The following is a 13017-nucleotide window of genomic DNA, read 5'->3' as shown; positions in this document are numbered from 1 at the left end:
AAAGCAGAAAATACCCCCCCAAATTTGTAACACAATTTCTCCCGAGTATGGTGATACCCCATATGTGACCCTAAACTGTTGCCTTGAAATACGACAGGGCTCCAAAGTGAGAGCGCCATGCGCATTTGAGGCCTAAATTAGGGATTGCATAGGGGTGGACATAGGGGAATTCTACGCCAGTGATTCCCAAACAGGGTGCCTCCAGCTGTTGTAAAACTCCCAGCATGCCTGGACAGTCAACGGCTGTCCGACAATACTGGGAGTTGTTGTTTTGCAACAGCTGGAGGCTCCGTTTTGGAAACCGTGGCGTACCAGACGTTTGTCATTTTTATTGGGGAGGGGAGGGGGGCTGTGTAGGGGTATGTGTATATGTAGTGTTTTTTACTTTTTATTTTATTTTGTGTTAGTGTAGTGTAGTGTTTTTAGGGTACAGTCGCACGGGCGGGGGTTCACAGTAGTTTCTCACTGGCAGTTTGAGCTGTTGCAGAAAATTTTCTGCAGCTCAAACTTGCAGCCAGATACTTACTGTAATCCTCCGCCCATGTGAGTGTACCCTGTACATTCACATTGGGGAGGACATCCAGCTGTTGAAAAACTACAACTCCCAGCATGCGCTGACAGACTGTACATGCTGAGAGTTTTAGTTTTGCAACAGCTGTAGGCACACTGGTTATGTATCACTGAGTTTGTGACCTTACTCAGTGTTTCAAAACCAGTGTGCCTCCAGCTGTTGCAAAACTACAACTCCCAGCATGTACGGTGCATGGTGTAAGGTGACTGCTGGGAGTTGTAGTTTGCAACAGCTGGAGGCATACCGGTCGTGAAACACTGAGTTAGGTAAAAAAAAAAAATGGGTTTCACAACCAGTGTGCCTTCAGCTGTTGCAAAACTACAACTCTCAGCAGTCACCGACAGCCAACGGCATGCTGGGAGTTGTAGTTATGCAACCAGCAGATGCACCACTACAACTCCCAGCATGCACTTTAGCTGTTTGTGCAAGCTGGGAGTTGTAGTTATACAACAGCTGAAGGTACACTTTTCCATAGAAAAAATGTGCCTCCAGCTGTTGCAAAACCATAAGTCCCAGCATGCCCATAAGGGAATGCTGGGAGTTGTGGTGGTCTGCCTCCTGCTGTTGCATAACTACAGCTCCCAGCATGCCCTTTTTGCATGCTGGGAGCTGTTGCTAAGCAACAGCAGGAGGCTGTAACTCACCTCCTGCTGCTGCTCCATCGCAGGACTATCCCTCGCCGCCGCCGTCGCTCCTGGGGCCCCGATCCCAACATGGACGCCGGGGATCGGGGTCCCCAGCACCCGGGGTCGTCTTCCCGCACCCGCTCACGTCCTCCAGAAGAGGGGCGGAGCGGGTGCGGGAGTGACACCCGCAGCAGGCGCCCTGATTGGTCGGCCGGTAATCCGGCCGACGAATCAGGGCAATCGTGAGGTGGCACCAGTGCCACCTCACCCCTGCAGGCTCTGGCTGTTCGGGGCCGTCAGAGACGGCCCCGATCAGTCAGTAATTCCGAGTCACCGGGTCACTGGAGACCCGATTGACCCGGAATCGCCGCAGATCGCTGGACTGAATTGTCCGACATGGGGGGGCATAATGACCCCCCTGGGCGATATGCCGGGATGCCTGCTGAACGATTTCAGCAGGCATCCGGCTCCGGTCCCCAACCGGCTAGCGGTGGGGACCGGAATTCCCACGGGCGTATGGATACGCCCTGCGTCCTTAAGGACTCGGAATGCAGGGCGTATCCATACGCCCTGCGTCCTTAAGAGGTTAAAGTACATCCTTAATTATTTATTACAGACTATGGACATGTTCCGTATATACACTGCGTGATAGCATAAGGGCTGTATTACTAAGCTGTACTCCTGACAAATATGAGCCCATGATCTTCTAGATCAGTTCTGCAGCCAAATTTCAACAGCCCCCCGATCAGCAATTGATGCCATCTCTTTATGATAGACCATTAAAGGGGTGCTCCGGTGGGGAATTTTTTTTTAAATCACCTGGTGGCAGAAAGTTATACAGATTTGTAAATTACTTCTATTTAAAAATCTTAATCCTTCTAGTACTTATCAGTTGCTGTATACTACAGAGGAAGTTGTGTAATTCTTTCCTGTCCGACCACAGTGCTCTCTTCTGACACCTCTGTCCATGTCAGAAACTGTCCAGAGCATGAGAGAGGATTGCTATGGGGATTTGCTCCTACTCTGGACAGTTCCTGACACAGACTGAGGTGTCAGCAGAGAGCATAGTGCTCAAGCTATAAAGAACTACACAACTTTCTCTGGAGTATACAGCAGCGGATAAGTACTGGAAGGGATAAGATTTTTAAATAGAAGTAATTTTCAAATCTGTTTAACTTTCTAGCACCCGGTGATTTGAAAACATTGTGTTTTACACCAGAGTACCCCTTTAATCCCATCACGTATTTCGCGCTGCGGGAAATGCACCAGGAAGCGTTAAAATATGCTGTGGGTTCTGCCATGAGCAAACACATAGGGCTTCCTGGTCGCAGCCCTGTCTGTGCGGTAAGATGTGGAAGCGGGCCCGGGCATCACTTCACGTGCTGGGTGCGCTGGGCACGTTTTCAACCTTACTGCACACACAGGCCTGTGTGTTTGCTCATAACAAAATCTGCAGAGTATTTCCCGTGAAGTATGCTGCGGATGCGCTATGTGTGACCCTACCCTTAACCCCTTCACGACGAGCGACGTACATGTACGGCGCCGCGAAATGTCACTTGGCGCGCGGCGACGTACATGTACGTCGCGGGGTTCCGGGAGCGCCGCGTCACCGGTAGCGGTGATCGGGCCGGGATGACTGCTGTTATCTAACAGCAGGCATCCCGGCACGACACCCTTGATCCCCCTAAAGGGATAGGAGTTTGGTGGCAGGGGTGCCACCCCTCCTATCCCTGCTATTGGTCGGCCGAGCGACCGACCGATAGCAGACCGGGGGAGGTTGGGTTAAAGTTTGGTTCCCCCGCTTTGCCCACCTATCGGTGTCCCCGTTCGCGATCCTCCCCAACATGCGGCGGCGGCGGCAGCAATACTTCCGGGTCCTGCTAGGTGAGTTGTTGCCTAGCAACATCCGGAGGGCCACAGTTTACAGTGGTCTCTAAACCGTGGCCCTCCAGATGTTGCAAATCTACAACTCCCAGCATGCCCAGACAGCTGTTTGCTGTGTGGGCATGCTGGGACTTGTAGTTTTGCAATATTTAGAGGGGTTCAGGTTGTAGATCACTAAGTGGTCTCAAACTGTAGCCCTCCAGATGTTGCAAAACTACAACTCTCAGCATGCCCAGACAGCAGTTTGCTGTCTGGGCATGCTGCGAGTTGTAGTTTTGCAACATCTGGAGGGCCACAGTTTTGAGACCACTGGACAGTGATTTACAAATTGAACCCCTCTAAATCTTGCAAAACTACAACTCCCAGCATTCAGGAACAGCATAAGGCTGTCTTGGCATGCTGGGAGTTGTACTTGCGTGCCTCCAGCCATTGCATAACTACATCTCCCAGCATGCCCTTCCGCAATCAATACATGCTGGGAGTAGTAGTTTTGCAACAGCTGGAGGCACACTGGTTGGAAAACTCAAGGTTTTCCAGCCAGTGTGCCTCCAGCTGTTGCAAAACTACAACTCCCAGCATGCATGGTCTGTCAGTGCATGCTGGGAGTTGTAGTTTTGACCCCCCTCCTGTGTGAATGTACAGGCTACATTCACACTGGCGGCAGATTACAGTGAGTTCCCCGCTCCAAATTTGAGCTGCGGGAAATTTTTCGCCGCAGCTCAAACTCCTAGCGGGAGACTCAGTGTAATCTGCCGCCAGTGTGAATGTAACCTAAAAACACTTCACTACACTAACATAAAATAAAGACTAAAACACTACATATACACTCGTACACTGCCCCCCCCACCACCCCCCTCCCCAATAAAAATGAAAAACGTATTGTACGGCAGTGTTTCTAAGATGGAGCCTCCAGCTGTTGCAAAACAAAAACTCCCAGCATTTCTGGACAGCAATTGACTGTCCAAGCATGCTGGGAGTTTAGCAACAGCTGGAGGCACCCTGTTTGGGAATCACTGGCATAGAATACCCCTATGTCCACCCCTATGCAAGTCCCTAATTCAGGCCTCAAATGCGAATGGCGCTCTCACTTTGGAGCCCTGTCGTACTTCAAGGCAACAGAATAGGGTCACATATGGGGTATCGCCGTACTCGGGAGAAATTGCCTAACAAATTTTGGGGGGCTTTTTCTCCTTTTACCCCTTATGAAAAGGAACAGTTGGGGTCTACACCAGCATGTTAGTGTAAAAAAATTATTTTTACACTAACATGCTGGTGTTGCCACATACTTTTCATTTTCACAAGAGGTAAAAGGGAAAAACGCCCCCCAAAATTTGTAACGCAATTTCTCCCGAGTACGGAGATACCTCATATGTGGGCGCAAAGTGCTCTGGGGGCGCACAACAAGGCCCAGAAGGGAGAGTGCGCCATGTACATTTGAGGTGATTTGCACAGGGGTTGCTGATTGTTACAGCGGTTTTGACAAATGCAAAAAAAAAACACACCCACATGTGACCCCATTTTGGAAACTACACCCCTCACGGAATGTAATGAGGGGTGCAGTGAGAATTTACACCCCACAGGTGTCTGACGGATCTTTGGAATAGTGGTCCGTGAAAATGAAACATTTTGCACAGCCCACTGTTCCAAAGATCTGTCAGACACCAGTGGGGGGTAAATGCTCACTGTACCCCTTGTTACGTTCCTCAAGGGGTCTAGTTTCCAAAATGGTATGCCATGTGGGGGTTATTTTGCTGTCCTGGCACCATAGGGGCTTCCTAAATGCGACATGCCCCCCGAGCAAAATTTGCTCTCAAAAGGCCAAATATGACGCCTTCTCATCTGAGCATTGTAGTTCGCCCGCAGTGCACTTCAGGTCCACTTATGGGGTACCTCCATACTCAGAAGAGATGGGGTCACAAATTTTGGGGGGTATTTTCTGCTATTAACCCTTGCAAAAATGTGAAATTTTGGGGGAAACCCACATTTTAGTGAATTTATTTATTTTTTTTACATATGCAAAAGTCGTGAAACACCTGTGGGGTATTAAGGCTCACTTTATCCCTTGTTATGTTCCTCAAGGGGTCTAGTTTCCAAAATGGTATGCCATGTGTTCTTTTTTTTTTGCTGTTCTGGTACCATAGGGGCTTCCTAAATGCAACATGCCCCCCGAGCAAAATTTGCTCTCAAAAAGCCAAATATGACTCCTTCTCTTCTGAGCATTGTAGTTCGTCCGCAGTGCACTTCAGGTCCACTTATGGAGTACCTCCATACTCAGAAAAGATGGGGTTACAAATTTTGGGGGGTCTTTTCTGCTATTAACCCTTTACAAAATGTGAAATTTGGGGGAAAACCAACATTTTAGTGTAAAAAAAATTTTTTTTTTACATATGCAAAAGTCGTGAAACACCTGTGGGGTATTAAGGCTCACTTTATTCCTTGTTACGTTCCTCAAGGGGTCTAGTTTCCAAAATGGTATGCCATGTGTTTTTTTTTTTGCTGTTCTGGCACCATAGGGGCTTCCTAAATGCGACATGCCCCCCAAAAACCATTTCTGAAAAACGTACTCTCTAAAATCCCCTTGTCGCTCCTTCGCTTCTGAGCCCTCTATTGCGCCCGCCGAACACTTTACATAGACATATGAGGTGTGTGCTTACTCGAGAGAAATTGGGCTACAAATATAAGTATACATTTTCTCCTTTTACCCCTTGTAAAAATTCAAAAATTGGGTCTACAAGAACATGCGAGTGTAAAAAATGAAGATTTTGAATTTTCTCCTTCACTTTGCTGCTTTTCCTGTGAAACACCTAAAGGGTTAAAACATTTACTGAATGTCATTTTGAATACTTTGGGGGTGCAGTTTTTATAATAGGGTCATTTATAGGGTATTTCTAATATGAAGACCCTTCAAATCCACTTCAAACCTGAACTGGTCCCTGAAAAATTGCGAGTTTGAAAATTTTGTGAAAAATTGGAAAATTGCTGCTGAACTTTGAAGCCCTCTGGTGTCTTCCAAAAGTAAAAACTCGTCAATTTTATGATGCAAACATAAAGTAGACATATTGTATATGTGAATCCAAAAAAAAAATTATTTGGAATATCCATTTTCCTTACAAGCAGAAAGCTTCAAAGTTAGAAAAATGCAAAAATTTTAAATTTTCTCATCAAATTTTGGGATTTTTCACCAAGAAAGAATGCAAGTTACCAAAAAATTTTACCACTATGTTAAAGTAGAATATGTCACGAAAAAACTATCTCAGAATCAGAATGATAACTAAAAGCATCCCAGAGTTATTAATGTTTAAAGTGACAGTGGTCAGATTTGCAAAAAAGGGCTTCGTCCTAGAGGTGAAAATGGTCTCCGTCCTTAAGGGGTTAAAGGGGTACACCGGTAAAAAACTTTTTTTTTTTAAATCAACTGGTGCCAGAAAGTTAAACAGATTTGTAAATTACTTCTATTAAAAAATCTTAATCCTTCCAGTACTTATTAGCTGCTGAATACTACAGTGGAAATTATTTTCCAGTTTGAAACACAGAGCTGTCTGCTGACATCATGAGCACAGTGCTCTCTGCTGACATCTCTGTCGATTTTAGGAACTGCCAGCGTAAAAGGAAATCCCCATAGCAAACATATGCTGTTCTGCGCAGTTCCTAAAATGGACAGAAATGTAAGCAGAGAGCACTGTGGTCATGATGTCAGCAGACAGCTCTGTGTTTCAAAAAGAAAAGAATTTTCACTGTAGTATTCAGCAGCTAATACGTACAGGAAGGATGAAGATTTTTTAATAGAAGTAATTTACAAATCTGTTTAACTTTCTGGCACCAGTTGATTTAAAAAAACAAAAACGTTTTTTACCGGAGTACCCCTTTAAAGAAAAGGTTGTGTACTGTGAAGTTAACTACACTGCAGGCCTATTCAAGTGAATGGAGCTGGCTAGAGTTCCCTACACAGCCAGGTGACTGGGGCTACTGCTATCACAGGATCAGTGCAGGCCCTAGAGGTCAGACTCCTACTGTTTATAAAGTGACGGCATATCCTAGCAATGATAGTGCACTATAATGAAGGAGCTCAAGCTTGTTTCATTATAAAACAACATAAAAACAAAGTGGTGTGCACCTCGTGAAAATCGCCAGGAGATGGAAAAGAGAAGACCAATAAATTGGCTCCTTACCAGGTATTGTTGTGCTCAGGGCACAACTCCTATAATTGCATGTAAATCAGATCTTGGTCAGCAGCCACAGGGCCCCTCCGCAGTCTATGTACATCCACCGCCGTTAAAATCACTTAGTAGGCAAGTAGCAAAATAGATTGGGCCTTCTTATTGTGCGCTTCCGCAGCTTGTAAAAAATATCAAAAAGTCCATGATGCACACTCAAAAGGACTTTATTGTTAAGTCATCCAACACTAAACATCATGAGCGTTTCCAGCCCGGACAGGGCTCTTCATCAGGCATATTTGTAATAAGTAAAAACCCTCCTAAGGCTGGGTTCACACCACGTTTTTCAAATACGGTAACCTTATACGGTTTTCCGCAAAAAATTTATCCGAAACCGTATGCATAGAGAATGCATTGTAAACCGTATTCCAAATGTTGTGTACGGTTGCATCCGTTTTGCCTCGGATACGGTTTTGCCGATTTTTCAACAGTAGGCAAAAACGCTGTCGACCACATTTTTGCCTCCGGGTGGAAAACCGTATGCGAACCGTATGCAGTTCTTTTAACATTGTTGTCTATGAGAACCGTACACAGAATTTCAGAATATGGTTGCACACGGTTTTTCTAATCCGTTTTTGGAGTTGACACATGCGCAGATTGGAATTTCAATAGAACAATAACTTTATAAAATTGCTGGAAAACTAATTCCAACAAAATAGCAAAACCGTTGGCAAAAACTGATGCAAACGGATAGAACCGTACAGGAAAAAAACGTATACATTTTAATTTGGAGTCATACGGTTGTATACGGTTGCATACGGTTTTTGCCATACATTTTTTAGCGGAAAACCGTATACGGTAACCGTATTTGAAAAACGTGGTGTGAACCCAGCCTAATATAGGTACAAGGTAAGTGGTTCCAGGTCACTGACCTTAGACCCGGAACCAAAACCTCTTAACACATCACAAAACAGTATTAAGAACAATTAATAAACAAAATACAAATGCATCGATCATTTAAACTCAAAAGCTATACTTTTAAACACAAAGAGCTTAGCTTATTAAGTATAGCTTATAAGTATACCGTTTGTGTTTAAATGGTTGATTTACCGTATTTGCATTTTGTTTGTTAATTGTTCTTAATACTGTTTTATGATGTGTTATGATGTTATCAAAGAATCAGCACAATATCAAATTTTTTTTTAACAGTGCCCCTTTAACTGGAGCACAACAGCCATGTGAACGAGCCCTTAGGCAGTCTGAAACAACTGACATTGCTGTTTAAAAGGGTGGTCCAACCAATGCTATTTTTTATAATGGTGTCTGGGAAGGTGGCAAATTAGAAAAAAAAAACACATACCTTCTTCGCTCCCCCACCGGCAGCTCTGGGCTCTGATGTGGCAGGCCACAGGTCTGCTAAGCCAGACAGTGGACACAACAATGTACAATGTGCTGAACAGGCCTGTGATGTAACACCAACCAGAAGCCTGCTGCGACAAAGACTGGAGCTGTGTAAATCTGGTGGCAGCGAAGAGTGAGGAAGGTAAGTATGTGTATTTATTTCCCTCCACCTCTGGCACCATTATAACAAATAACAGTGCCCAGTCAGCCCCTTTAAATGTAATGTTATCTGCTTTAACATTAATGTAAATGTCAAACTATGAGCAAAAATAATACAGTACATAAAAGTCAGCTAACACATTGGTATAAATATATACCATGCTGCAATTGTAAGTTTCTGTAAAGCAAGACACGCATATAAGAGTGTAGATAAATACACCCAATGTATTACAGTAGATTGTTAATTGACTGGATAGAGCTTTTTTAGACAGTCAGATCTTTGAGGATGGGTTCACATTTATGCGGCGATTCAGCTCAGTGAACCCAACCTAACTCTCCGCAACTGATGGCAAAGTGCATCAGTTGGCATTAGTTGTCTAGAATCTGGCACCCATTAGTTCTGCACTCCAGATGGTAGAACACTCCAAGGTGCGTTCCTCTGTCCGGCGCTACTGTGTATCCATCAGTCTGGACTCCAAATTGAAGCACCCGACAAATCTGAACTGTCCCATTCAAATAAACTGGATTCGTTTCACGATAAGTTTCCATCTGGTGGTTTTCTACAGCGCTGGAGAAAACACTGCTTGATCATCTGAAAAGGTAAAGAGGGCCTTACAAATATATAACATACTGGTAACTATAACTAGACTACATTTTCTTTTTTCACCTGAAAGTACCAGCATACACTGGAGGCTTACTATCAGATACAGCACATCCCTTCAGGGTAGTAGTGTACGTGTCTATGGGTGTCATCACATTGGCTGCATTAGGTTTGTTCTTTCCCTTAGTGTTGTTTAGAGATGAGTGAAGTTACAGTGATTCGATTCGCCACAAACTTCTCTGCTCGGCGGTTGTTGACTTTAGCCTGCATAAATTAGTTCACCTTTCAGGTGCTCCGGTGGGCTGGAGATTCTCTCCTAGGACTGTATCCACCTTTTCCAGCCCACCGGAGCACCTGAAAGCTGAACCAATTTATGCAGGCTAAAGTCAGCAACCGCTGAGCTGAGAAGTTTGTGATGAATCGAATTACTGTAAATTCGCTCATCTCTAGTGTGGCTCTTTGGAAAAAAAAAAGGAATCTTGCACAGTATGACATATAATGGAGGGTTATTTGATAGCTATTAATACAGTAAACATTTTTAATATATTTAATACTTTTAATATACATTAATATTTTTGTTTCCAGCTAGGAAAAGAGAAGTTTCATAAATCGCAACATTTTGGCTACTCTAATGATGTCTCCATGTTGTTGGGTGAAGACAAGCCAGGAATTGGAGGAGAACTGCTTCCTGGACAGAAAATCAAGCATAAATTCAGTGTCTACCCCCGAGGGGTGGGCAGTGATGCTCCATCTTGGGTAGCTTTTGATAAACAGGTTTGTTATAGTGTTTTTCTTACATGTATCATGAGTGGACCCCAAGTTCATAATTTCCTGTTTAAAGCTTCCTCAAAAGAGAATTTTATATTTTAAATGAATAGAAATAATCATTACATTAAAAAGTGCTGTAATTGTATGATATTTAGAACTTCGGGGGTCATTTACTATATGCAATGTTTTATTGCACTGCACATGAGTCAAGCTCCGCCCATTTTCTTGCCACTAGATTTACTTAGAAGTGGATGCCTCACATCTTTTGCTATTGAGCTCCTGAGAGACCCCTTCATGGCCCACTACAATATCTTATTCTCTCCATTGAAGGGGACAGGACTGGAACTTCATTGTTTGCCTGTGGTACTCACAACTTGACTTCTTTTACTTTTCTGGTCACAGAAGAGCACCCTCTCACAAGCCCTCCTCTTCTCTGCCATGCATCGTTAATGCTGGAGAAAGTGCATGGGACCGAACAAGCTGGAACTGTCTTGGGGAGAATTTACTGTACACTGATATACAGTAGATGGCACGTGGGAGTTGAAGAAGGGGGTTATAGATGCACTGGGTTTGCGAGGTGCTATGTAAGCAGAAAGGAAGCGAGAAGCAGCAAAATTACAGCAAGGAAAGGGTTACATCACAACAGCAGTGAACTGGCAATAATGATGATGACTAAACAGCAGCAGAGGGTGTTACATAAAAGCAGCACTGGTCTAAGCAAACTGATAATAATTAAAGGGAGGGGAAGGGGATTATATTCAAGAGGCAGCACTGTGTACATAGGGAAAACACAAATTGAATACTTGGGGACAAGAGGACAGCTGTTGAGAACTTTATGGGGGGTAAGAGACCGGAGGGATGCCTTGATTTACCTTTAAGTCAAAACATGAACCATTTGGAGAGAGCAGACAGGCTCAGGATGCATGCCCACAGACAAGGCTCCATTGTATAACACTGTCTAAGCCCCACCCCCATTCCCTTTGTTTTATCTTGGTCTCTCTGCTCTCTTCGGAATTCCTCTAGCAAGAGGCAATAGACAACAATTTGTAAGACTTCCAGTTGCCAAGATTTTAGATCTTTTTTTTTCTGGGGTCAGGTGTAATTGCGGTAAACAAAGTGATTAATATATATATATATATATATATATATATATATATATATGTATAAATATTTTTTTTTTAAAATAAACGTTAGAAATTACATAGGCTGTCAAATGCAGGGAAATTGTTTGGAATGACAGTTCTATTATTCTTCGTGATTTCAGGTGTTATCATTTGAAGCCTATTTTGAAGAGGAAGTTCATCAGAGAAGGGAGGAAGTTTATCGCGTGCGGAAATGTAAAATATATTTCTATCTAGAAGATGATACAATTCAAGTAGTAGAACCTGAAATGAAAAACAGTGGAATTCCTCAGGGTCTGTACTATGCTTTTGTATTTAATACCTGTGCTCCTATTATTTAGTTCACATATATAAGTAAAGCCTGTAGTCTGTATGATTGAACATTTATTTATAGGGCTTTGAATGGATTGTTCCCTTTTGAATACTCACTTTTTGTTCTAAGGATCTCCAGATTATAAAATGATCACTGGATGTTTTGCTGTTGGTACCCCAGCTTTAGGATATACAGTATAAAATGTTCAAATCCCCTACATTTCAACATTAGGGAAGTAGTACACAGTTCCTGTTAAAATGAATAGACTACCCATGTAGGTTTCATTGGTCCAAAAGAGTAAAACAGTTTGTAGGAAAATTAAGATGTCAGAGACTGAAATCATGGAGTTGTGGTGACATGGGGGTGCAAGATATACTTGTCAGGTCATAAAGCCAAGGCACCATTAGCCTATAAACGGTCTGAGATTAAGACAGCTTCTCCTGGGCCAGGCACGGGCAAACAAAAACACAGAAACCACCAAGTGACCATCTAAATTTCCAATAAACTAGTTGAGAAAACTAGGTTAGTAAGATAGATCATACACTTTGTATGATTCATTTACCATTCCAATGGAGTTTTGTAGGGTGGTGAAATGTATACACAACTGCATTTAGTCCATTGTATCTTAGCAATGCACAGTGTTAGAGAAATCATAACAAAGGCTTTTGTTTTTTTTGGTTAAGGGACGATAATCCGACGTCATCGTATTCCACTTCCACCCCCTAATGATGACCAGTTTTATACTGTGGATTATTTCAACATCAACAAAGACATTGTGTTTTACTCAAGAATTTTCAAAATTGTAAATTGTGATGAATTTACTAAAAACTTCCTACGGAAACTTGGAGTCAGAGTTAATCCTCCAGGGACAATTCCAGCAGATGCCTACTCTACTATTCGCAAACAGGTAAATTCATTTTCAAATTAGGTGACAGGTTTCCAAAACAGTTTTACTACAATGGCTAAGACAACTTCAATACATTGACATTATACTAGTTATATTACAAATGAACCCAATACAATATCTTCCCTGCCCACCTCATTACACACAATACAGTCACACTGTCACGATGCCGGCTGGCAGGAGGTGGATCCTCTGTGCCAGAGAGGGATAGCGAGGACCGTGCTAGTGGACCGGTTCTAAGACACTACTGGTTTTCACCAGAGCCCGCCGCAAAGCGGGATGGTCTTGCTGCGGCGGTAGTGACCAGGTCGTATCCACTAGCAACGGCTCACCTCTCTGGCTGCTGAAGATAGGCGAGGTACAAGGGAGTAGGCAGAAGCAAAGTCGGACGTAGCAGAAGGTCGGGGGCAGGCGGCAAGGTTCGTAGTCAGGGGAGATAGCAGAAGTTCTGGTACACAGGGTTTAAACACACAAAACGCTTTCACTAGGCACAAGGGCAACAAGATCCGGCAAGG

At 43.7% G+C, this 13017-nt stretch overlaps 1 protein-coding gene across 2 annotated transcripts in view; it reads left to right on the top strand.

Annotated features, from left to right (window-relative positions):
* The window catches only part of EFHC2 (EF-hand domain containing 2), a 119025-nt gene that overhangs the window by 14144 nt on the left and 91864 nt on the right, over positions 1 to 13017 (top strand). For both annotated transcript variants that reach the window (XM_056558173.1, XM_056558172.1), the window contains exons 2-4: positions 9982 to 10170; positions 11429 to 11579; positions 12282 to 12505. In XM_056558173.1, the coding sequence (XP_056414148.1) occupies positions 9982 to 10170; positions 11429 to 11579; positions 12282 to 12505 (564 nt within the window). The remainder of the gene's footprint in view (positions 1 to 9981; positions 10171 to 11428; positions 11580 to 12281; positions 12506 to 13017) is intronic.

Source organism: Hyla sarda, chromosome 2 (assembly GCF_029499605.1).
Source record: "Hyla sarda isolate aHylSar1 chromosome 2, aHylSar1.hap1, whole genome shotgun sequence".
Classification (NCBI taxonomy): Eukaryota; Metazoa; Chordata; class Amphibia; order Anura; family Hylidae; genus Hyla; species Hyla sarda.
This window is presented reverse-complemented; position numbering and strand designations above follow the sequence as displayed.